Source organism: Bombus pascuorum, chromosome 7 (assembly GCF_905332965.1).
Source record: "Bombus pascuorum chromosome 7, iyBomPasc1.1, whole genome shotgun sequence".
Taxonomy (NCBI): Eukaryota; Metazoa; Arthropoda; class Insecta; order Hymenoptera; family Apidae; genus Bombus; species Bombus pascuorum.
The window spans coordinates 13,836,702-13,862,519 of record NC_083494.1 but is presented as its reverse complement, the minus strand read 5'-3'; the positions used below and the strand labels follow the sequence as shown (position 1 = coordinate 13,862,519).

Below are 25,818 nucleotides of genomic sequence, written 5' to 3'. Positions count from 1 at the left end.
TGGCTTATTCTTGTACTTCTTACATCATAAAGCTCATGTTTCCTATTATTCTTCTTATTTATCTAGAATACTTCAAATCCGTCTAATCCGTTCTAAATACGTCAAATTATATTGTTATATTATCTCGTAGAAAAAGTTACATTATGTTCTTTTTATTATATTCGGTTATTTTTTCGTACTTGTTCATATTTTATTTGATTATTAAAAAATAAAAATTCACTATTGAAATTAAAGTACACTTTATTTACACATACAATCGTCACACATAATTAACGTCATAGAATAAGTTAATAAAGTCGTAATAAGAAAAATTGGCTGTACGATGATAAGAAAAGTGACCTTGAGCAGCCAATTGATATCTCAATGGAGCTGTATTCCGAGACAAAGTAGCAAAAATCGTAAACGAAGATAATCGATATTACAATTGCGAGAGAGAAATGGTTCAGAGAGATGGAAATAGAGAGTTTGTTCGATAAAGCGTCAGTGACTTTGTTCGAAAGCATTTCAGTCGGATTCCAACAGTTTGATACGTGTTAATGCCATGCCATTTCATACACACATGCATAGGTACATATCGCACACGAACACCCCTACACACCTACCATACGTTACTTTGTTACGATTATTGTATATTATAGAAATTCTTGTGTCACACAGCAAACGTTGCTTAAATTTAGTCGCGTAGCAAGCGAATAAAATTACATAAATGAACGCATTCGGCCACCCTAGAAAACAGAGAAAAAACCAAGCAACAGAAAGCAGTCATTTTGATATACCGATCATAATGCAAAGAATGATTTAGACGCGACCGATTTCGTAATTTGCGAAACGGTGTGTAAAAAAAGAAAGAACACTTGATATAACATTGCCTTAAAAAACGAAAGATTAAAGAAAAAAAAAAAACGTAATTCATAAGGAACGCTCTGACGATGGTACAAGTGGCAAAAGGAAATCAATGGTGATGAAGAATGACCGTGGATTTGCAGAGATAAAGATATATTATATATATTATAAATAAATATATGAAGATAATGTTAGACGTAAGAACGAAATCTCGTATTGTCAAAAATGATTTATCGTTTCCTCGAGTATTATATATAAATATATATAATTTTAAACCCCTTATGATAGAGAATATATCGTGCGTGCGCGGTCGAAGAAAGCTGTTTTTTCTTGAGGTGAACATTCTGTTTTCATATCGAACACCGAATCTCTTCCTTACATATGGAACAAATACAGATTGTGAGTCGTACTAGGGTTCGTGTAATTTTCGTTTTGCGTTTTATCAGGAGGCGAAAAGATGATAATGTAGATATTATTATCGGGACATTGTCTTTTCCTCCGTTCGTCGAAACTTAACAGTTTTTTTTTTCTTCTTTCAGAAGTAAGGCACAAACAATGTATTTACAATGAATAAATGTTTTGAAAACTGTTAAACCGGCGTATTTATATCTCTCATTAGCTACGCGATGTATGTATTTCAGTTCGTTAATTGGTTGGTTGATAATTTATTAAAATTTTAGCGAATATTAACCTTTTTATAGTTACGTGATCGAATCGCGATTGAAACTAGAGTTAAAGTGTCGATTTATTTTAATTTTGTCAAATGATTCATTTTGTCATTATGAGATAAATTAGCAATCACGTAGCTGATATTCGAATGTGGCGCTACTCAATACTCGAACAAACGCGCGAGAGGATCGATGTAGCCACCTAACGGCCTTCTTCATCCACTTCCGTCAGTTGTTCGCAGGCTTTTCTAGCGTGTGAACGTACGAGAGTGTTTGGTGTGTTCTGTCACCTACGGAGTCGCGTTTTCGCTAACGAACGCCCCACCGTACCTTCCATATTCAATGTGTATGGCGATTCAGGTGAGTCTCTAGTAGCTATGATTATTCGAATAAAGATTTCAGCTCGATTTTGCGATTGGTTTTCCGCGTGTACGCCTCGATGTCTTCCTCGCAGCAAAAAGTCGATCGCTGGATTTACGGGCGCCGTGTACGCGCGCGTGTGTCCCTCGTTTGGCTGCGTGCTTCCCTTAGTATATCCTATATATTACATTCGCGTAACGATGCTTCGTTTTGCGTGTGTGTGCGCGCGCGCGTCTCTCTACGTGCACGATTCGCCCGACCCTCTATCCACGCTCTTTTACACGCATCGAAATACGTGTGTTGCGCGGACGACGAACTCTGGCGTCCCATCGAAACTCGCCACCACCGTAGTTTGCCTGCCTGACTCTATATATGTAGTATCCGTGTTCTTTCGTTTCGAAATAATCTCTCTATGGAAGCACGCCTGACAAAAATACGTCTTGTTGTATCGAATTCTCAGATAGAGAAATATCGAAGTTTTTAAAATTTCCTCTAAGTAGTTACTTATCGAGAGAAATTACGTTGAGGTATTCTTCAACAGTATCGTCTATATAGTACTTGTGTATCTTCGTTTCGAAACAAACTGTCCATGAATTCATGCCTGAAGAGGATACGTGTATCTATATCGAATTCTCATATTGAGAAAAATTGAAATTGTTGAAATTTTCTCCAAGTAATTACTAAGAAAGTTGTTTCGTCATCGTTTATGTAGTATTTATGTTCTCTCGTTACGAAAGTATCCCTTCATGGATGCCCGCTTGAAACGAATATGTCTTGTTATAACGAATTTTCGGATAGAGAAAATACGAGATTCGTCAAATTTTCTCCAAGTATCTATTTCATATTTACCTGCTAAGGGAAATTGCTTCGGTGTATTATTCAACAGCGTCGTATTTCTAGAGTAATTTCAGTTGTGGAGGACATTGCATGCCATGCGCCGAAGCACGCTGGCTTTAACCCTACTATGATCATAGAATTTTTATATTTCAATTCTGTTCCCGTTTTAGCAAACGGAGAAGAGTGGTGCTGCTTTAAAAGGATGTTTAGTATAGAATCGAAACGTTAAAAATTGCAAAATGATTTCTAATTTAACGACTGCGGATATTTATGCATTTATAGGAAATTTGAAAGTGAAAAATTTCACAGAATGTACATAGGTACGTGTAATACGAAAATATATAAAATATTCAAAGTATAACACTTTCTAAAACAATTTTCTACGGGAGTTCTTCTGTTTTAATTATATTCTCAAAAATATGAATTTTGGATAAAAATTCGCAATCTATTAATGAAAAATTCCTTGCGAATATATGCAAGTGAGAAACCATGCGTACCAATATAAGAATCTTCTCATATCGTTGGAAGTTGAAATATTTCTTAAAGTTGGAAACCTGAAATCGAGTTGAAAACGACTGAAAGAATGTAACAGGGTTAAGCAAGATCGGCCAGACCTGCATTTTTTCTGTAGCGCGAGTTCTCTTTGTAAACACACGTTCAGTTGGCCAAGTCCGAGTGACGGGCCGAGGTCGGTTGCGAACGAAGGCACGCTCGTGTGACACGCGGATCGCACGCCAGGGGCACGCGTGCTTCTGTTTTGCCTCGCGTACATGCTGACCAGCAACGATCCACGCGATAATCGATCGTAAGCACACACCCTTCTCTTAAAAAAATCGAATCGAACGGTATTCCACTTTAAGATGTATTACCTGTCGTCTTAATGTTTTTAAGTGCGAATCGTTGTTCACTTTCGCTCGAATTAAACTGGCAGATTCTCGCCATCTATTGTTAAGTTCAGATTTGTGCGTGCAGCTACTTCGAAAAAGAGACGAATGTAATACGATGCGTATCTGGAGGATGAAGTTTCGAACGTATTTTTATAATTCATTGTATAGTTATATTGGGAATACAGTAGCGAATTTAGTTTCGAGTTGCACGATGGCAGCCATTGTTCTCACAATTGCAACTGATTCGTTACTTTTGATCGATGGAAGATCGAATGCTTTTTAAAAAAAGGCATTTTAAAGAACGTCGAATGCTTACAGAATTTTTATACGAAGTTGCGATATTTTTGTTTTTTCTTTTTTTTTTCTTTTTAATTAATTTATGTGATGTCTTTTAGCCAATACACAAAGTATACACAAAGTGTCGGTAGGTTTAGTGTTTAGGACTATTATAAAAATCGTTCAAATTCGCCCAGATACGCTGTATTACAAATCTATAAAATTTCGTAAATTGAATTAAAATATGTAAAAATTATATTTTTAGATTCAGATAAATCGTATATTGTTTCGTCTATTCTTGTAATTCTAACATTAATGAATTCTAGAATTTTAGCATTATATGTTTGAAGTTAACGGTATCTGGTCACTTACAAACGCAAGTGTAGTATCGATAACTTTGAAGTTATCGTGTGATCAACGTCGCAACTCTACGTCGTTCATTGTACACATGTCGACTCACGTTGTATCGATGTCATAAAAATGGAGTTGCGACTATTTCCTGTTTCTTCTTTATCGTCGATAATTCATTGAAATTTGAATTCCATATACAGTAAACTTATTGCACGATTGAGTATCTGGTGTAAATGTTATATAATATTTGTGTTGTAAAAAGAATATAACGCTTTGAGAAATGCTTGGTTCGCGTTCTGCAATCGTGTTAATAAATTAGAATATATTTATGATCCGTCACGCGTTCCACAGACGTCGACTGACGTCAAATAACGCAAGGTCATGCGTGCATCTTTCAGCCGCTTGACAATTTATTAATTTGCTGTTGTTTCGAACACTTTATCGACGAACGTCATGAAATAATTGTCGAATAGTATTTTTTGTCGATATTTCTCTCATTTCTGTCTATAATTCGTGTTTTATATTTGTAGATTGTGGTCTGATTAACGCTTGTTAGATAACATAGCGTGATCCTAACCTTCTTCTCTCTTTCTTTTTAACGGTACAAAAATAGGTTAGAGAAAATTATTGGTATTAAAGAGATACATTTTTTAAACGGAGAGTAATTTATTCCAGGGTCACTGTAATTGATGTATCAAGGTTAATCGCGGTTATTTCATAATAAAAGTATATATGATTAAGAGAGGTTACGTATCTGTGTTGTCTTTAATCTGATGGAATATAACGTAGCATTCTAAAATAAAAATTATTTGAGATATTTTAAGTAGTTTGCAGATTAAATATTGAAAATTAATTCGTTCGTAGATCATAATTTTTAAACTATTACAAAATTACTTTCTATTGTAATTCTTTAATTATTCCAGAAATAAGTAAAAGATACATATGTTTTTTCGTTATTGCAATTATTAAAGCGTCATTAACAAATCTTTATACTACGAAAAAGTAAGTAATTATATTTATAAAACAAATTTTATTATCTTTCGTTTATTATTCTTACCAACGTACTTTTTTATGTGTACGTATTTTCTATACTGGGCCATTTTAAGGTCATTCATACGTTTAAACCAAAGATCTTTTAATAACAAATTGCTTTAATCGCAATCAAGGAGGAAGAACAGATTATACATTTATTTTCTGCTTTCATCTTCCTATTCATTTCCTATCATTATCTTGCTTAGCAATTGTTATTGTCTGTATGCCACACACGTGTCACTTAAAATCATAATATGATCACTGTAATTGTCAAATGACTATGGGCGGTTTCCGCCATGAATGGACGATTCATGGATCATATACTCTGTGTCTATATAAAACGGGTCAGCCAGACGTACCTTATACGTTGCTCATCGATCTTTTATCAGAATTTAACGATACCATAAATATATTAGGAAAGATAATATATTTTAAAACAGATTCAAATTATTTAATAAATTATTCTCCGCTTCTTTGTTTCAAAATTACTATTCCTAATAACAGTAAAATGGAGCAAACCCTACGAAATTTATAGAATTAAAATATACACATATCTCTTAATTTGAAGTTCAATATTATAATTTTGCAATAAATACTTTATCTTATTGTACATAATATTTTCGTATAATATTATCGTAAATTTCTTCTCTTTCAATTCTATTAATATCAATCGTCGATAAGACCAATCGAATACCATCATACACGCACAGGATATTTAATAGAATATCTAATATTGGTTTTGCAAACATGATAGTTCGTGTATATCAAAGAATGATATTTTAGACAACAATGGATAGTGCTTCTGTTAAATCAGCCGATGTATAGTAAACAAGGTTTTATTGCACGATGTGCATCGAATAGGTTTTCTGTCAGGCATCGTGAAGCTTTCAGAGGTTCGACTACTTTCAATGCGTTTACCATTCAGTCATCGATACACCGAGTTTGTCTAAATCGAATTTATTCCAGTAATCCGGTGCTAATTCCACGGCTTTGTTAAATGTCCAATGACAAATCGATTTTGTCAATAAAGGCAAGTTTGCTTTTTCCCAAGAACTTCTTCGAAATTTAATTTTAGCTTTATCTTCGTCGTATAGGGTGTTTCGTTGAAGCTCGAATTCCCCAATATCCTCGTTCTTCTTCTCTATTAATAATAGAATTTTTTTAACGATAAAAGTCTGCATTCTCTGATATTTTAATTTTTTTATCAATAATAGAGATGTTCTACCGATACTGGAAATTTGCGAATGATAAAAATTCGTTGAAAAAGAAAAGATATATTTTCCCCGATCCTTTTTCTTCCCTTCCTTAAAAGGAAATTAAAACGATTCGGTTTGTTTAAGAAAAATATGGATATTTTTTCCTATCGTGTCGTTTGACTCACGAAGGAACTAGCAATATATCTACGTAATTCCTCGTGGACACGGCGTACAACCGGAAGTCTCGTCCGGTAATAACTATAGCGAGGATCGTCAAGAATTTCCCACTATAGCCTATTGTTCTTTTTTCATTATGTTTTCGAGGTAATCATAAGCGTGGAGAATAATATTGTACGATTACAAGCGTATGTACATCGCGTGTTACAAGATACAATATGAAATTTTGTAAGACGAATTCTGTCAATGACCGCACGCTCGTCTACCAAAGAATCGATCTTTCTGATCCATCTAAATGGATTACACGTGTACTGCTTAAAGATTCGATCGTTCGGCCTTCGACAAATTGACGATTTCAAACAAACTTTACATCGAATGTTCGCACGTATCGTTACATTTATTTCCTTGTCTCGAAACACGGTGTATCGAACGATCGATGGTTGCCAAAATATTCTCCCTCATAAAAGATATAACTTAGAAAAAACAAAGCTGGAACCCCGCTGGGGGTAGCCGCCCACATGCTATATTATTTTTTATTTATATTTTTTTTTTCTTCACCAACAAGATATAACACTTTACCAAATGTCCGCAAGGACAAATTGTAAAATAACCAAAATAAAATTAAAAAAAAAAATATTCTCAAGGTTCGGTACGAACCAGACACCCTGTATAAGCGTGTTGAGATAGCACAACTTGGAATACAAATTGGTAAAGTTGCAACGCGAGTCGCTCGCAGGGCATCCTCGCATTGGAACCTTTCGATGGACGTTATTCTCGTTCCCGTAAATTACCAGCCATGGTGTACCGTGTTGTCAGAGGGAAAAATGAATGACGTCATCCACTCCCACGAACCGTGCACGGTACATAAAGACAAACGTTTCGCGTGCAAATTTTTCCTCGCTGCAAACGGTCTCCTATCATTTGCACGTCTTCCGTAAATGTCTGCTCGAGTCATTTGAATTTTCTATATTTGCGTTCTATTTTTAGCAACTCTGACGCCTTTCTCTGCGCGACCTAACAAAATCGTTCGTGGTTAGTTAGGTTGCTTATTCGTGATCGAGGTTGGAACGCGTGTTGTTTAAATCGCTCGTGAAATCGATCACGGACTGGCCGGTTTGCCGGAATTGTATTTCGAAGTCGTTTGTGTTTAAAGCAGCCTGTGAACCTGCCTGTGAAGGAAGGGTAGAGATGGCCACAATGGTCACAATGGCCGCAATGGCCACTCAAGGTTTCAGCTGGATGTATCTGTCTCTTTCACTCTCGGTATGTCGTTACCTACATCTTGTAGCAGGTAAAACAGGTAAACGCGGAGAAAGTCGTGGTTTATCCGAAGTAAGACTCGAAGTACGTGGCTGCATCGAAACGAGAATGGAACCACGCGAAATTCGTTGGCGCGCGTTTAAAAAACAATTAGAAAAAAGCAGAGAAAGTTGTTGACTCTCGATCGTTTCTGACAATCGGCATCAAAACAGAGATTAAAATTCTCACTCCACTTGATACTGTTGATTACGCGCGTTTATCAAATAGTAACAATCGCAAACTAAACATTTACTTTCCCACCAGCGAATCCAGCGTACGGTCCATCAATCATTATACAATCCTCTGTGTTAATAAACGAACAGGTAGAGCATTAATCATCTTGAAATTGCCGCAGCGAATCTTTCGCCAAACTTCTTTCTTCCGTTTCCGAAACGATGCTACGCGTTTTCTTCAAACTTTTCAACCTGTCCAAGCCGTGATATTTCTTATCCGTCTTAGCGTATGCTAATGAGATGATATTGTGGCTGGCGTCAACGAGTTACAGATAAACGCGCTCTTACCAGGCACCTCGCAAAAGTTTCCACTTTCAGAAGTTTCTCGCCGGTTTACGTAGGATGGGAAAAAGATGCGCTTCTTCTTTTTTCTTTTTTTTTTTTTAGTCGGTTTATCTTTAGAATTCGACTCGGTTATTCTCTTGGCGTAGGTTACGATGCCTCGTCCGTTTTAAATATTTATAACCGGCGTATTGTTTGTTGGAATTGTACTAAAGTTAGAATTATCGTGACTCGATTAAATCTCTGGTTAAACGATGGCCGCTCGAAACCTGGTATTATTTCTTTGAAAAATTTAAGAGTCGATAATCGTATTAAATGGATCGATCGGCAGAATTATACTTTGATAAAATACAATAGGACGGTGATAGGTGGATTGAAACAATATCAGGTAAATACAGAAGTGTGTGCGTGGATATGTAATTATAATATTAGTATATTGTAATATTAGATTTATTTATCGTGATTGAAACAGAGAACTATAACTATTTAATTTGAACTTAACGCAGTAATGTGATAGAATTAAAGCTATTAAATTTGTTTAACTACTCAACGTACAACTCGCACCTCGTAACAACTCGACAGCTCATGAGTAAAAGGATTAACCCGCAGCTATTCGCAGCTTACTCAAAACTTCCACTGCAATTATCGACTATCGATCACTCTCTCCACCGACTGTTTACAGCAAAGTTTTCGATATTCCTGTTACAAGTGCAACCGTCGATGCCCCAACATGGTCGCCTACATCTTTTTCAATTTGCTCATTGTCCTAAAGGCCTATTCTTCGGGATTTCTCATCCTTCCCGGCCCGTCCACACTTTCGTTTTCTACCCGTAGTTCATCGGGACTTTCCCCAGAGTTTTTCCACGATGCTACAGTATTATTTCAAAAATAAAGTGTGACCTAGGATCGAGTGTTAGACCTTGAACATACTGTTAGGAATTTACCACGGGCACAAGCGCGTGCAAAGAGACGAGATTGACCTTACCGTTAGAATCATAAGCAAAAGTCAGCAGCGTAAAAACCATTAGCGTGTCGAATTTATCTCACTGACGAAAATTCGATTTACAACGTGTATTGTGTTGGCAACAAATGATTGCGGCTTTTGTTAATACCACCCAATGACAGAGTCCGCAATCATTTAGTTGCCAATCCAATAGATAGATCGAAGTATCAACTTTCTCGTAATTAACCCTGTGAATAGGTGTAGATGGAACGTGAGCTCGTTTATCTATAGAAGAAAAATAAGCAAAAGACAGCAGCGTAGAAAATATTAGCGTGTCGAATTTATCTCGCTGACGAAAATTTGATTTACAAATGTGTATTGTGTTGGCAACAAATAATTGCTTTTGTTAATACCACCCAATGACAGAGTTCGCAATCATTTAGTTGCCAATCCAATAGGTAGATCGTAGTATCAACTTTCTCGTAATTAACCCCGTGAATAGGTGTAGATGGAGCGTGAGCTCGTTTATCAATAGAAGAAAAATAAGCAAAAGACAGCAGCGTAGAAAATATTAGCGTGTCGAATTTATCTCGCTGACGAAAATTTGATTTACAACGTGTATTGTGTTGGCAACAAATGATTGCGGCTTTTGTTAATACCACCCAATGACAGAGTCCGCAATCATTTAATTGCCAATCCAATAGGTAGATCGTAGTATCAACTTTCTCGTAATTAAGCCTGTGAATAGGTGCAGATGGAACGTGAGCTCGTTTATCAATAGAAGAAAAATAAGGAAAAGACAGCAGCGTAGAAAATATTAGCGTGTCGAATTTATCTCGCTGACGAAAATTCGATTTACAATGTGTATTGTGTTGGCAACAAATAATTGCTTTTGTTAATACCACCCAATGACAGAGTCCGCAATCATTTAGTTGACAATCCAATAGATAGATCGTCGTATCAACTTTCTCGTAATTAACCCTGTGAATAGGTGTAGATGGAACGTGAGCTCGTTTATCAATAGAAGAAAAATAAGGAAAAGACAGCAGCGTAGAAAATATTAGCGTGTCGAATTTATCTCGCTGACGAAAATTTGATTTACAACGTGTATTGTGTTGGCAACAAATGATTGCGGCTTTTAATACCACCCAATGACAGAGTTTGCAATCATTTAGTTGCCAATCCAATAGGTAGATCGTAGTATCAACTTTCTCGTAATTAACCCCGTGAATAGGTGTAGATGGAGCGTGAGCTCGTTCATCAATAGAAGAAAAATAAGGAAAAGACAGCAGCGTAGAAAATATTAGCGTGTCGAATTTATCTCGCTGACGAAAATTTAATTTACAATGTGTATTGTGTTGGCAAGTAGGTGATTGCGGACTTTAGGTGGTAATAACAAAGTCTGCAATCGCTTGGTTGCCAATCCAATAGATAGATCGTAGTATCAACTTTCTCGTAATTAATCTGTGAATAGATGTAGATGGAACGTGAGCTCGTTCATCTATCGAAGAAAAACTGTTGCCTCGATGATAGATTTTCCATGTTCCCTTGAATCAGTCGTGTCCGACAAAACGGTATAATTGATAAAGTAGGAAAAGGAAGATATCGATGCGCGATATGTCGGTCAGAAATTACTCATGCCCAGGTGAACGGGTTCCCTTTAAAAAAAGAACGTGCCATTAGTCAGCCGTGATAGACGAGAACTTGTTTGCTGTAAAGCGAGTTTTACTAGAAAAACCGCCTGCTACGTTAGTCATCCGAAGTGATACAGCGTGTTGGCGAAGAAGCAGCTTGAATTCAGAAACAAGTGCGCCTTTTCTTTTCTTTTTTTTAAGAAAAATGCGCGAAAATGTAATCTTACGAAAAATTTTCCAAACTCTGGAAGAAGGTTAACGTGTTACTTTTGAAACAGAGAAACAATAAATTAAAAAACACAAGGGAAAATACAGTATAGACGTAGTAAGATACAGTATCGATTGAGAACTTCTTTTGTTTTTCCTTCGCTTTTTTTAGATTATTAGTAATCGTATGGATCTCTCAACGAACATACGTTTTGTTTTTAACTCGTCGTACAGAATTCGTTCTTACATCGAATAGCTTAGCGGTATAACGTTAACAATTAGCGTTACGATCGATAAATATTACAACATATTGTACAATGTCTGGTCTTTCGCGAGTCCAGTTTTGCTTCAATTCCAAAAATACGAGAATGCATTATCCGTCATGTAACGTAACGTAAAAATTGAAATCATACGTGTAGTAATAAAATGTACCGATTTCTAGTTTGAAGATTGCTGTACAGTTGTGTATCTACAAAAACGACGATATTTATCGAACGAAAGAAATGCTTTAAAATTACTGTATGCTTCTGACTGTACTATGTATACATGAAATTAGCGTATACTATAAAAATAATTGTATACTTGGTATATCACGATCCAATATACATATTATACTTGGTAGAAGAAATACAACGAGGCCGTAAATTATAGTAATACAAAGTTTGACTAACTCTTGCACGATACGATACAGGAAATACTCGGGCAAACATAGCATTTAAACGTTATTATGCATAATCAGGTTTCATTATCTATTAATATGTTTATAGCGATTAGATAAGATGCGAATTTTGTATATTTAGCTCCTGACGCACAAAAAGATCTTGACGAAAGAATTATTTAACGGTTTTCCAATCGAAACACTTTTCCTTCGCCTCTCCTCGAGTTTTACATCCCGCGTTTCAGCGTGATTCATTGTCATATGGTGAAAATTGAATTCAGGTAATCTTGGTCGTTTCTACGTCGGATAACATTTTACTATTCGGTGGAACGTTTCGCGAGGTTGCATAAAGTGAATTAACATCGTGCAATACAGAATGTCATGAGTCAGAATATCATGTTCTTTCGTGACAATGGTATATTATACTTCATCAAACTGCTTGCAGAAACTGCTACGTGAAAAACTTTCTTCGCTCGTCCAAACAGCTGTTGAAAGACAGAAGGAAATAATACGTTATATCGCGTTTAGCAGCTTTTTACCGCCGTAGCAAGTTTTTTTATTTCAATCGCGTCTTCGTTTTCGTCTAAGCGTGGCAAATCAAACAAATTTGCAGCGTTCCGAAGACGCGAGATCGCAACGAGAAATCACAAGAACAGTTCACACCGATACAGCGTTTTGTAACGTTTCGCGAATATAACACGAAACATATTAAACGGTGTAATATACATCACATGGAGATTCGGTTAATCTCAAATAAAATATAAACGACACGACGATGTATCGAAGCTTCCAGTGTGCAATGATGACGATCGTTGTGATTTATCTGATCGCGGATCAGCAATAGCTCACGTGAAATATATTATCTGTTCGCACTTGACGAAACTTTTCAAATTAATTAAAACGAGTATCTCTGATATCGTAGAGATCTAGGTAGAGATACACAGGCAGAATGAATTGTGCACTTGAAGGAAATTAATTGCAAAAAATAAAATAAAATTTAATCTTGATTCTCGTCTACATTCACACCTGAAATTCGCGTATGTAAATGTAGGAAGATCAAAATGCACGTAGGTCGTATGGTTCGTTCGACCTTCTTTTCCTTTCTCTCTCTTTTTTTTTCTTTTTTTTTTTTAAGCTTATTTTAACGCCTTAAGCGTTCACCCCTTGAACTATCGACACGTATTTCTAACTCAGCCTGCATATCGTCAGTGCCAAGGTTCATCGAAGACGTACGAGTTGAAAATTGAACGGAAAGAATGACGAGAAGCATGACAAAGGATCGATATCAATATCCTTGCACTCTCATCGGAATATGTCGGACGTTCAGGGAATTCATCCCGGTCGGGTAACGCGGTGCACGATTTTTCTGAATAGAAATCTCGTTATCACCTTGACGTCTCGCTTTACAAGACCACGTGCGCATCTAGTTTACGCGGGGACATCGAATTACGTGCTCGTATTTCACCTGTGTAATGCTTATTAAATTTAGCACATGTGATTGGATTCTTAGAGCGGCCGCGAGCCACTCTTTGTTCGCCAAACAGGCCTCGCGGGTCGCTAAGGAAGAGGTGTGTATTTTCTTTGTCCGAAGGAGCGGACAGGTTTCCAGGGGTGGGAAATGGCGGGGAAAATACGTGGGTGGTGACTCGTTGAAACGGGAGACAGATGGAAGAACGTGTCGCGGAATTGGATCGTACGGTGACAGCTGTTTGCGGATGGAACAACTTTGTTTCGGTGAAACTCCTTCGATCTCGTGGGTCGCGCGGGCTTTTAGATCTTTAGGATCGCGGAACTTTCAAACCGCGATCTTTCTTTCGTTTCTTCTTCGTTTTTTTTTTTTTTTTTTTGTCACAAAGTGTACGCGAAGATTCTTTAACACGTGTTGGAAGTAAAATTGGCGAAGGAGATAGGAAGGGCGAAAACGAGAGAGATCGTTCGTAAAGATACGTTTTATTACGATTATTATAATATTGGTATTTTATTTGTCTTGCGAGAGGTTGTTGTTATTGGGAGAAAAGTTATAGTTGACTGTAGCATAGCCAATAACGGATCTCGCGTTTTTGGGGCGGTTTTTTTAATCGCGTCATTTGAAAATTATTCCAAATTAAATTAAGAAAAAGCTTTTTTTACGGATCAAATAATTACTCTCGATGGAATCGATCGGTTTAACTCGATGGTAGTTTAAACGCGAAGCTCGATATTTGTTAGGAGAGATATCGACGTCAAAATTAATTTCCGCAAATATTATTATTAAACAACAGATAATTATTATTAAACAACGAACAATGTTATTTAAATACCGTCGCAAATATCCAGAGTGGATTATGTATTTTCGTCCATTCGCGGGGAGACGCGTTCGCTTTGAGACGCGTCAACGGGAGTCGTAAATTCCCGTTACGATATACGAATCGACACCGCGAGTCAGGCGATCCCCTGATTTCAGTTACAATAATAGGGGTGGTTGTGTTGGAATAACTATAGTCTACAGTTATCTAATATACATTTATTTATTACCGTTAACAACACGTGGAACGTACAGATATTATTTTGATGTCTTACCCGAGGGTTGAGGTGTTAGCGCGTTATAGCCCGAGATCCTGACTCATATTAGTAAACGTGACTGTCCAATGAGCGAAAGAACCGTCCGAAGTATGTTGACTGTCCGCGGAGTATAAGAGCAGTGTACTTGACTGTATGCGGAGTATAAGAACAGTGTACTTGACTGTATGCGGAGTATAAGAACAGTGTAGTTGACTGTCTGCGTAGTATAAGAACAGTGACTGACCCATCTCGTCCTATTTAGGAGGAAAGCTCGGTGTGGGTGTACCCTTGCTGAACTAAGGACGCGGATTCATTGTTCACACTTTTCGGTAGAATAATGAGGGTAACGATCCGCGATGCCCATTGATTTTGGCCAATATTAATAAACTCAATACGAGGAGAAAGTCTCGTGCAGATATGGCTCATGGGTGTCCTTGTTCTTGGGGAAAACCCAGCAGTTTCGCAGGGCACATGTGCTTTCCTCGTAATTAGCGAGAATGCGCAATAAACTTACGGATTTTGGGACCCTCCATAAGTCGACGATGTTTATATGACCGTAGTTTAATGGTTAACAGATGTGGTTTATGGGGGTTCCTTGGGCCTAATGCGGGTCACTGTGACGATGGGTAGGCTTAGGCGGCCTGACCATGAGGGATGTCGCGCGGATCATCTCGCGCGACGTAACAGATTTTGTAGAAAAGTTAGTCATGCTCGGAAAGAAGTAGAGGAATATCAGTCTTTGCCGACCGGAAATATCGATTTATCAAACAATCGATCTTACGCAAGATTCTTCAACCGGAGAAACATCTATATTAAATATATGTTATTATATTCTTATTTTATTTTCATTTTATTTTTATTTATACAATAACGTTTCTACGATAATTTATTTGTACGAAAGAATATATTCTTCGCAAACGTACGCTTAAAATAACACGATAGCCATACCAATACTAAAGTATATATAATACTAAAATGTATTAAAAGTATAATCGCGACGTCCAATTCAACGTGAATTCGATCTCGACAAAATCCTAGCCTAATCAAAATTTATACTATCCATGTCTTTCTCGTTCTTTTTTTCCCAAAAGACTTTCGCGGATTTTCGTTTCATACGCAGGGCGAGGGCGGTGGGGGGAAAACACGCAACACGCGCGAACGAGCAAGTAAACACAGCGCGCGTTTTATTCGCGCGCGTAACGAGCGCCTATGTACCGGCAACAAAGAACAATGGGCGGAGATGAGGAACAAAGGGAACGTTTAGAAAACACTCGCGAAACAATCGAGTGAATGTCGATCGATCGTACGCGTCACTCGCAACCCCGTTTGTACAGTGACTTCTAGCTTTCCCTGCGAAACTCACGATTCGCAAAAAAAAAAAAAAAAGAAAAAAAGGAAAAGAAACGATAGAAGGGAAAAAGGACGAAAAAATCCACGATCGAAAAATAGTTGGTATACCGCAACGTTAACATCTTAGGTACGACGCGCCACTTTAGTCGCGAATGTCATTTTATATTACAACACTCCACTATAATGGCTTACTCTCCTAACTCGTTCGCTCACCGTTTGAACTAATTGATCTATTTCATTTGTCTTGCTTCACACTTTTCTTGTCCTCGCAATATTTTATAACAGTGTTAACAATATCTACAGATAGAATATATACTCTTTGTTTTTGATACACCAGTGTCAGATATCAATTATTGCTTTCCGTTAAAATAAATATACCATTATCAGATACTCTTTTTAACATGCCAATCCGTATCCTTGCAATATCTTACAATCTACAACCTGAAAATGTCGCTAGAAAATAGAAAACGAAAAACGATTTGCTACAATTCCGAAACACACTCGGATCACTATAATATACAAAATATGAAATGAAAAAATTGCATATAATTTTTTATAGAATTATCTAATATAAAATATAAAATAATATACGATAAATAATTACGATAAATAATCTCGTAGAATACAAACTGTACGTTATTCGGAAAAAGTATTTCAGATAGAACTTGCCCCATTTCGAGAGGGCCATCCGGCCATGGTCGCAGATCTTTTCTAGGTGGATGCATATCCGAGACTCGAGGGTGGTCTTTGTTTTTGTAAATGGTACGAAACATTTTTTTAGACGCGATTCCATGCAGTTTTTAATTCTCTACGGAAGAGTATACAAGTATTTGATTCGAAAAATTATTAGATTAAAAGATATCTTAAATTTAATATGTTTTTCTTTTTTTCTTTTTTTCTTTCTCCTTTTTTTCTTTTTTTTATTTTTTATTTAAATTAAATTTAATATTGTAGGATTGTTGTGAATGGAAAGGAAGGATAAAAGAAAGTTTACAAGTTTTTAAGCTTCAATTAGTGTTTATTCATTAATATTAATATCCTTGGGATATATAAGTCAGTAGAGATATACATAGAAAAATATAACTGTATATACAATATTATAACGCAATCATACATACAAAACCATACATTCAAAACGATTCTATACATAGAAAAAAGGAGCAAGCATCTTGCAAGTGTCGATTATTGTGGATCGAGGTATCCCTTCTTCAACCAAAATGCTCCCATATCTCCTTGGATTTCTCCTGGCTCTGCATCCAGCACCAACCTTGCTGTTATTGCTTCTCCCGGAGAAGGATCGACGTCGACTAGGGTGCCTGTCCGTCTCAACATGCTGAATTGGGCTACTCGATGTTGCCTCCCTTGGACCGGTTGTTCTCGTACACCTGGCAGGATTCATAAAAGATTGTAAAGACAAATTGTAAAATAACCAAAATAAAATTAAAAAAAAGAAAAAAACAATACCTCGCAGGACGATTCTTCTAGCCCACGGTGCCATCTGCGCCAAGTTTCGTGGCAACAGCCGTATCGTATCGAGGGGTTGCTCGATTTCTAAGCCCCAGTCGATTAGTAAGACGATGTAGCCTTCCATGGTCCGTTGCAAAAGGAGAGCTCTTTCCCAAATGGCGCGGCCCCCGAACTCTGCGAGCACGGCGACGAGCATGCCTGTTTTCAAACTTTTCTTCTTCGGCAGGTACTCCATGTCACGATTCGTCATCTCCGAATAGAGTGTTTGAGTTATTTTCGGAAATCCAACGATGCGGACCCACATGGTGGTAATCGATTCCATTCGCATCACCTGGACAGGAACTCCTTCTCGGAAGCGATCGTTCGTACGTTGCAATATCTCCATGATCAACGAGTCTTGAGAAATCTTGGTCACTGTTCGACACTTCTGATCTGCCAAATGTATGTGGCTAGACGAGACGATGCTTTGAATTGACATGCTGTCAGGAAGAGGCCCTCTTATATACCCCAGTAGGGCCCCCACCCCCAGTACTTTAGGGTTACACGAGGGACCTCCCTTGTTCGTGCGGTCGCTAGTCGAACTAAACGTTCATTTTCATTTCCTTGTTTCACACTTTTCTCGCCTTCTCAATGTTCTGTGACAGTGTTAACAATATTTTGTTTGTGTTTATTTAGCCAAGATAGTTTTTTTTATACATTGAATGTAATTCATTTAAACTATGAATTAGCATAAGGAGTGTTAGCCAAGGAGTTTTTTTTTTATTCTTGTGTTTTTGGATTTAAGCCGCTGGGGAGCGCAGCTTTTGTGTATTCTTGTTTGTGTTGTATTTTTTGTCCTAAAACTTGGCGCTTCGGTAGTCTGTGTGTTAACAATATATACAGGCAGAATATATAGTATTTCTTTTTGATACGCCAGCGTCAATTGTTGCTTTTCGTTAAAATAATCATATCATTATTAAATGCTTTTTTAACATGCCGATTCGTATCCTTGTCATTTTCTAAAATCTTCGTCCTGAAAATGTCGCTGGAAAATAGAAAACGAAGAGCAATTTGAAAAGCACTAGCTCGCTATGAGCGTAACAATTGTGAAGTGTCTTGAGTCTGTGTCTTGCTATGCTTCAAAATATATCACACTCAATTGTATTATTAATTATTAAAGTTCAAGCCTTTAAGAAAAATTATCATTTAGTTATTCAATGTGCTTGCGTGGAGAACAGCATTATCCGTCACGTATTGCAGTGCTGTATTTTTTACGCATAATTCGTGTCAAATTCTGCCGTACACAGAAACAGCTCCGTACAAAATTCAACCGTACGTACCTAAGATGTTAAATCGATCTTTTGCAAGTTTTCTTCAAAGAGATACGCGATACGACTTGTAGGATCGAAGTGTTTCTTTTCTTTTTCTTTTTTCCTCCCTCTTCTTCTATTTGCTTCCTTGTTTCTCTCTGATCGTCGCTAGTTTTTGTTTTAGTGGCGAAGAGAAAAATAGTTGGAACGAATTTAATTTGCGGAGTTTAAACTCAGCTCTTTACCGATATCCGATTCGTAGTTTAGTGATTGACAATTATTGGAATGGTGAAAAACACATTGTATTTCATGTGTTTTATGAAAGAGCGCCTTCTAAATTCAATATATGCGAAATTTTCATATTAACCTGTCGTATCGGATAAATGGAATTTTATATATATTTCAGTTTTCTTGTATAAATACGAAAGTTTTTATTTTGCTACTTTATTTCCTCTGGATTATGAATTATTCCGAAACTCTTTCCGACAACTTGTCTTCGCGAAATTAGAAATTCCTCGCTATTAGAAAATCGTAGAAAATAAAATTCCTATATTAATCCTCTTTTGTTATCAATTTTTACTGTACAGTAGCTTTTTTATCCGAATCCTTGCGAAGCCAGTAAAGCATAAAACGAGGCAGAAGCGTGTCAAGGCTGTTGATCGATTGCTACGAAATAATTGCACTGCGAAAAAAGCTCGATCGTTGCTTTGTAGGCTTATTAGACGGACAAAGCGAATAAGATCAGGTAAGAACTTTCGTAAAATAAAACATCTTTGCTCCGACAGGCGCTAGAAAATTAGAACGTTTCTATTATTCCTAAATTCGTGAGTACGTATTCCATCGTTTCTCTTTCGCTTCCATTCGATTCCAATATTTAAATGTACTTTCACCTCTATGTCGATTAAGCTTTTAATCGAATTCTTTTCGACTAACTTTTCCATGTAATTGATCGACGCGTGCCGCAGTTTCTCGCGTTTCATCGACTCGCGATCGTCACCAATATTCCGCGATATTCATTCATCTAACTAAATACTTTGATGAAACCCGATGTTTCGTAAGTAAAGTTCATTCATTGCACTTTACGCGAATTCTTGTCGCGGATCGATCAACCTCGTTACCCGATAACATTGTCCAATAATGCCTACGATTCGCTGGATCAGGCCCTGGTTTACCGTTTCCTGTTATGTAAATTGCATTACATTACATAACGGTGAACGATCGGAACAGGAAGCAAGGAGTGGCTAACGCATAATGCTTAAGCTAATACGAGAACACCATTCGCATTGCTCATTAGCTACAATCGCGTATCATACGATAAAACACTGTCGTCCTTGTGCATGCGCTCTATCAATCGAAACCAGCTATCTGCACGTTTTTTTACCTGCTTTCACAAAATGCAATTTTAATCGATCGATAAATTAGCAACAGAAAGATTTGCGCTGATTCTTATTTCGCGTGATCAAAATAGAATCCAATATTCACGAGCGCAACACGCTACGATAGCGTACAGCGGATTCGATTCGCGAACGTTTATTCAAGCTGAGTAAAATTTCGCTGCGATATTCATTGAAAATTGTTACGACGATTCGTTGAATCGTCGTGTAATGGCTCGTTACACGAACGAAGAGTCGCGTAGGTAGCGGAAAAAGTAAGTCAACTATCGTATTCGATAGATTCCTATAAATTCTGCTACGATATAGAAAAGTCGTTTGCCAAGCTATGCAAGAAATTTCGTTGAAAGAGCACGAGCAAGCAATAATCGTAGAAACAAAGAAGCTAAAATATCGCGACGTAAACGCGCACGTATGTGTTGTTTACCGTAACGCGAGCGTACGACGAGACTATCTCTGGTCCTGTCTGCTGCTCTTGTCTCGTCTTTCTGACGTGCACCGACGACTACCACCCTCCGTATCGTCTACGAAGATTACTCCCCTAGACGGTTCTCCTTTTTACCGGTGCCACGTGTGAGAGTTGAATTACTATCTCGACTAGACGGATCCACGGACTTAATCGTGACTCGACCCCGTGCTCTTCTTTTCTAACGTTGTTTTTATGTGTTGGTCTAAAAACGGACGCGCACGAGCACATCCGTACGAGCGCTATTTTCCCTTCGAATATCCTCGAGAGGAACGTTCCCTCGTTTTTTTCGTGACGTTCTTCGTTAGAATCGTGTAACGTGTTTAGCCGCTGTATTCGATCCATTATGATTTAATTTCAGTCTGTTCCTCCTTTCTCCTCGTCCCTTCCAACCACACAGCAGCGAAGCCGCGACGTTTTTCTCGATGGACGAGAAGCGAAGGGTAGTTTGATTCGTTTCCTCGAAAGAATCGATTTTAGTCGAGGATCTAGGGGTTTCTCCGCGGTCACAGAAGCATCGGGTTTGATTAATAGTGGAACGTTAGGTTAGGTCGTTCGATCATAGTCCAGCTTCTTGCGGTAAATCGATGTTGTGCAACCGTAGTACGAATGATGTAATTAACTCTTTCACGATGCTGCCCGAGACTGCAGCAAAGGGTGAAACGTTAAATATAGTACCATAAATTTCACGTTTTAATACATGCAACGCGGTTATTAATCTCGTAGAAATCTCTCTTGAAAAAACTTTCCAGAATATATCCTTCGATATTTTCAATGTTTATCGCGCGTTTCTCCACGTTTATTTATATAGACGTAGAGTACGTACATATATCGAAATTATTTTCGTTGTGAAATTTACGAGGGTGAATGAAGGAACAATAGGACGTCGTGATTTTATGTTATTTAATTTGTTTATCCTATTACCCTATCCTATGACAGGATTCGCAGAATGAATGTAAAAAGTTTCTTGAAATTACGACGAAACATTTGCAAATAAAGAACGCGGTAATTGTGCTGTCGTTGAAAACTTATCCTACGCAGAAACGGTTAAATATTCAGTATATTCAAAAATATGATAACAGTATATTTTATGACGCAATCCGTGTACAGTAATATGTGTCAAGGGTAATAATTAGTATAGAAATGCCAATAACATATTTTTGCAAAACCGACTCGCAAACATAGTTGTAGATTCTATGTTAGAAACGACGATTTCCAGTTCTATCTAGAAACGACTATGAAATGGCATCTGTGTACGTCAGTGTGGAAATTTTCACAAGATAAACTTCCCGCGAAATATACCAAAGTCGATGTAAAACACACAGACTGCGCAAGCTGTGATTCTCTCTTTTTTTTCGTATTGAAAAAGAAATTCGAGACGGCAGAAGTTTCTGCGTCAGAAATTATTCGAACGTGAGTCAACTAACGTATCTTTAAGTGCTAGTATCTCAACCTTGCGAACGCAGACATCGATAGGTGCTTGTTGCACCACGCCACGGATACGATAATCTTCATTTTAACCAGTTATACATAATATTTCACGCTGTGAAATTTTCAAAATCGCTGGAAACCTTCGAGGTTTCGAGTCGCCGATTCGCAAATCCTACGTAGAACTGGAAGTCTCGTTTCCTCACGTGCTGACGTCTTCTAGCAACGAAAAAAAAAAATTTTCTTCGCGCATAACCCTTTTAAGTGTCACTCGACGGCTGTTTCTTTCTCGAGTACACCCTCTGCAAAGACACACATCGCGTCGTCGTACCGCACCCCAGGCAACCGACTGCTCACTTCCATTTTGCCAAGCTCTTCATGAAACTGTACAGTTTGTCGTGAAAAAAGAAAAGACGAGGAAGAAAAAAAAGGGAGAAACATTTCAGCTTCGTGTTCGTATGAGAGACGTCCACCTTTTTTTCTGGGTTAGTAGATTCTGTAAAAAACCGTGTCACTTAATCTCTCTCTCTCTCTCTCTCTCTCTCTAGATCTTTTCTGGTAAATAAACGCCGGTAAATCAAGCAAAGTTGACGACGGTGCCATTGAAGTTGTTTCAGTGTAGCTGTTGCTCTTATCGTTGTTACCGCAATTGTTCTTGAAACCGTAGGCTTCAACTTGCAAGGTTTCCTGCTTGATACTACGATATCTTTGATTTTTTTCTGCTTTGTTCCGTGTATACAACAAAGATACAATTTTATAAACATTATTGTGCATTGGAAAATTGCACGATATACGCTAGAGTTATAGTCGATGCAATTTTATGCTTTTTACGAGCGCGACTAATGAAACAGAATTTAAACAGACATTTGTTTTATCTCGTAAATTCTTAGAAAATAATTTACTTTGAATATTTTCCGTATCTTTCTGTATATTTTTTTTTTCTTTTACAAATTATTCGAATTATCCACGGATGCAGAGATATCCGCGATTTAATCATCGCGCAACGATCTATCGATTGTTCGAATTGCAATAAAAAATGGAAAGCTAAAAGTTTTAAATAAACAGAGGGAACTCGTGTGATCTTCGCCACTAATATCTAGCTAATTACAACAGTACCTACTAACCTAATTCTGTTTGACCACGATATTACCAATTACGATCTGGCCTAATTATACCGTTAGACTAATTACAATCAACTTCGTTGCGTCCACAGACGTATTTGTGGCTAACCATTTAATTTTAACATGTTATATCTTGGGTCTCGTGTTTCGTCGCGATAAAGAAATACAGGCGTGACCATACTTACGTCATTATTGTTATAACGTTACATATCACGTATTGTTTATCTCAGATACCTTGAATCGCTCTAATCACCGTGTTTCGAGTGATTCTTGCAGTGTAAAAAGACATTCTTTCCTTTGTAGTTCCGTTTCGAAATTCTATTCAATTCCGAATTCTTTCCTTCGTACAGTACTTTTCATTTTCCAATCGAAAGTTACGTGGTTTTGTTTTGTGTTTACGCGGCTGAACCACACAACCGGGACGGACTGTAGCTTCGGTTTCGTCGAAAATGGGGAAAAATCGTAGTCGCCAAGTTCAGCGTACGAAAGAGACGGAAAATATATATATTTTTTGTTTTATTTTATTTTGGTTTTTACAATTTGTCCTTATGGACATTTGGTAAAGTGTTATATCTTGTTGGTGAAGAAAAAAAATATATAAATAAAAAATAAATATAGCATGTGGGTGGCTACCCCCAGCGGGGTGCCAGCTTCGTCTTTTCTAAGTTATATCTTTTATGAGACGGAAAATATAAACGCATCTTTCCGTCTTTCTCATATGCGGAATTTTACAAAATTACAGTTACATCGAATCGAACGTTTTTTTTTAAATTAAGAAGCAATTTTTGACCACAGTATCTCGATACTTTTTCTTTAAAAAAAAAAAAAACGCGTCGTACGGTTGATGAAAAAATTATCGACTTCTATTTAGAAAAGTAGTAAATTAAATAACGATTTAATACCACGCCAGAATAATTTACTTATAATTCTTAATGAGAGTTGATTGTCAAATTCTTCCAAAGAAAAAGAAAGGAAACCCTTTGCGGTCGGGACGGTTCAAAGTCCAAGTCGTACAATAGGGCCCGCGCTGCTGCCATTTAAAATTGCCAGCGCACGCTTCTGCGTCGACACGCTTTTCCTTCATAGATGTTAAATTCTAGACGTATATACATGCACAGATTCTCCGCAGGATAAATAAAATGTCACGCATACGAGCCTTTTGGCTGTATCGGTTGTTTTCGCCGAACGCGTATATATTGGCTTGGCAACTAAGTGATCGCGGATTTTGTCATTAGATGATATTAACAAGATCTGTAATCACTTAGTTGCCAACCCAATAGAAAAAGATAAATACCTACAAACATAGATTTTATCGAAGCATTCGGTTTTTCTCTATCGTCGAGGAAATCGGAGCTACAGCTCGTCCTAGTCGCGTGATTTATCCTGTACAATATTGTGTTTGCTTTCAATTCGGATGCCAATGCATAGGGTGAGTCACTTAATTTATTAACGCTGCAGGTACAGACCTTTGAAATATTTAAATACGCTATTTCTAGTTAATTAAGTTTGGCACGACCACGTTTAGTCACTGAATTTTAAATAACTTTAGGCGTTCGTGAAGTCGATCGTTTTCTATCTAACGGGTGTTACTTAACAATACTTTCAGTCGCTCGTTAAATTTTTAACGATTTTACGCGTTCGCGAAGTTTGTCCACTAGGCGTCTATTTCTAATTAAATATACCCATTTAATTTTAACATGTTAACGACGCCGTTAGTTAGCACCTTTCAGAACACAGAAACAATTGTGAAGGATTTTACGAGCTTACGCGATTATTTTCTACCTGATATATGCACGGTATTTGCGATAAAAGCACTTTCAGTCGCCTGTATTATATGTTGAAAAATATCACGCATCTGTCAAATCGATCGTTTCGCGTACGACAGCCTGAGGATGGACAGGACAGCGAGTGAAAAATATTCAGACGAACATTATGCTCGTCATAGCCAAAAAGCAACTCACCGTTGACGGACGAGTGAACGAGTCGGTTAATAAACAACCTGGCACGTGGAATTTCTTTGAAATTATATACTTGGAATTGCCGAGACTTTAATCGGCCTTGACGTTCGAAGCCTGGCGCCGCTGTGCTATAAAGTTAACAGTGTTACGTGTCCTCTATGCATCGCGTATTTCTCCGTTTCTCCTTTTTATTCCTTCCGGACCTGTTCCACCAAAGAAACTCGTTGCTGTTTCGCGACGCTCTAATTAGTTTCCATTTCAGGATACTTTATCGTCTCTGTTGCTAGTGACACGTCTACGTGGTAATCGTCGGTGAAAAATTGGAACACGCGATTCCCTTCGTCCGAAGAATAATATCGTATCTTTGCGAAATAAATAGAATTTACAGCTTTCAGATTGTTCGTTGGGAAAATACCGATGTGATTTTATCGACTCGGAATGTTCGCTGCGAGATTTAAGAAAAATTCGAGGAGATTCTAGTTTTAGAGAATCGTAATTCCTTTTTTTTTTTTTAATTTATTCGGTCGCTTTGCATACCACGTTGTTGTTTATTTACCATTCGACGATTATTTCTCTCTGACAAGTGTTTTGTCTTTATTTGCTAGTTTATCGCTTGCTGTAATTTTTGCAGCCTTCTTGAAATTAAAAGTTAGTGAAACGCGTATTCGAGACGAGAATCGTAAATTCTCGTTACGATACGACGATCGACGCCACCCCACCCCGTATTTCGGTTAAGATAATTATAATTAGTAATTTAATATACATGTTTAGAGAGAACAGGTTAAGACAGAAAGTGATTAGCGAGTTGAAATATACTTTGCTCGAAAGGATGACGAAAGGGCCGTCGAAAATGGGTAAAACCTTTCACTTTCTGGGTAAAATCCTTTCACAACTGCACCTGAATAAACAATAGCCCTAAGAGAT

General features: G+C 37.5%; 2 protein-coding genes across 2 annotated transcripts in view; one reads left to right on the top strand and one right to left on the bottom strand.

Moving 5' to 3' along the window:
- The first annotated feature begins 1,723 nt into the window (after nucleotides 1–1,723).
- Nucleotides 1,724–25,818, top strand: part of LOC132908856 (PRL-1 phosphatase) — an 87,326-nt gene continuing 63,231 nt past the window's right edge. The window contains exon 1 of the mRNA XM_060963241.1: nucleotides 1,724–1,871. The gene's annotated coding sequence lies outside the window, so the exon portion shown is untranslated. The remainder of the gene's footprint in view (nucleotides 1,872–25,818) is intronic.
- Nucleotides 16,957–18,003, bottom strand: LOC132909115 (uncharacterized). The gene is made up of 2 exons (XM_060963705.1): nucleotides 17,239–18,003; nucleotides 16,957–17,159 (listed from the first exon to the last, which is right to left on the bottom strand). The coding sequence occupies exons 1-2, from the start codon at nucleotides 17,717–17,719 to the stop codon at nucleotides 16,957–16,959; spliced, it is 684 nt and encodes a 227-aa protein (XP_060819688.1). The 5' UTR covers nucleotides 17,720–18,003.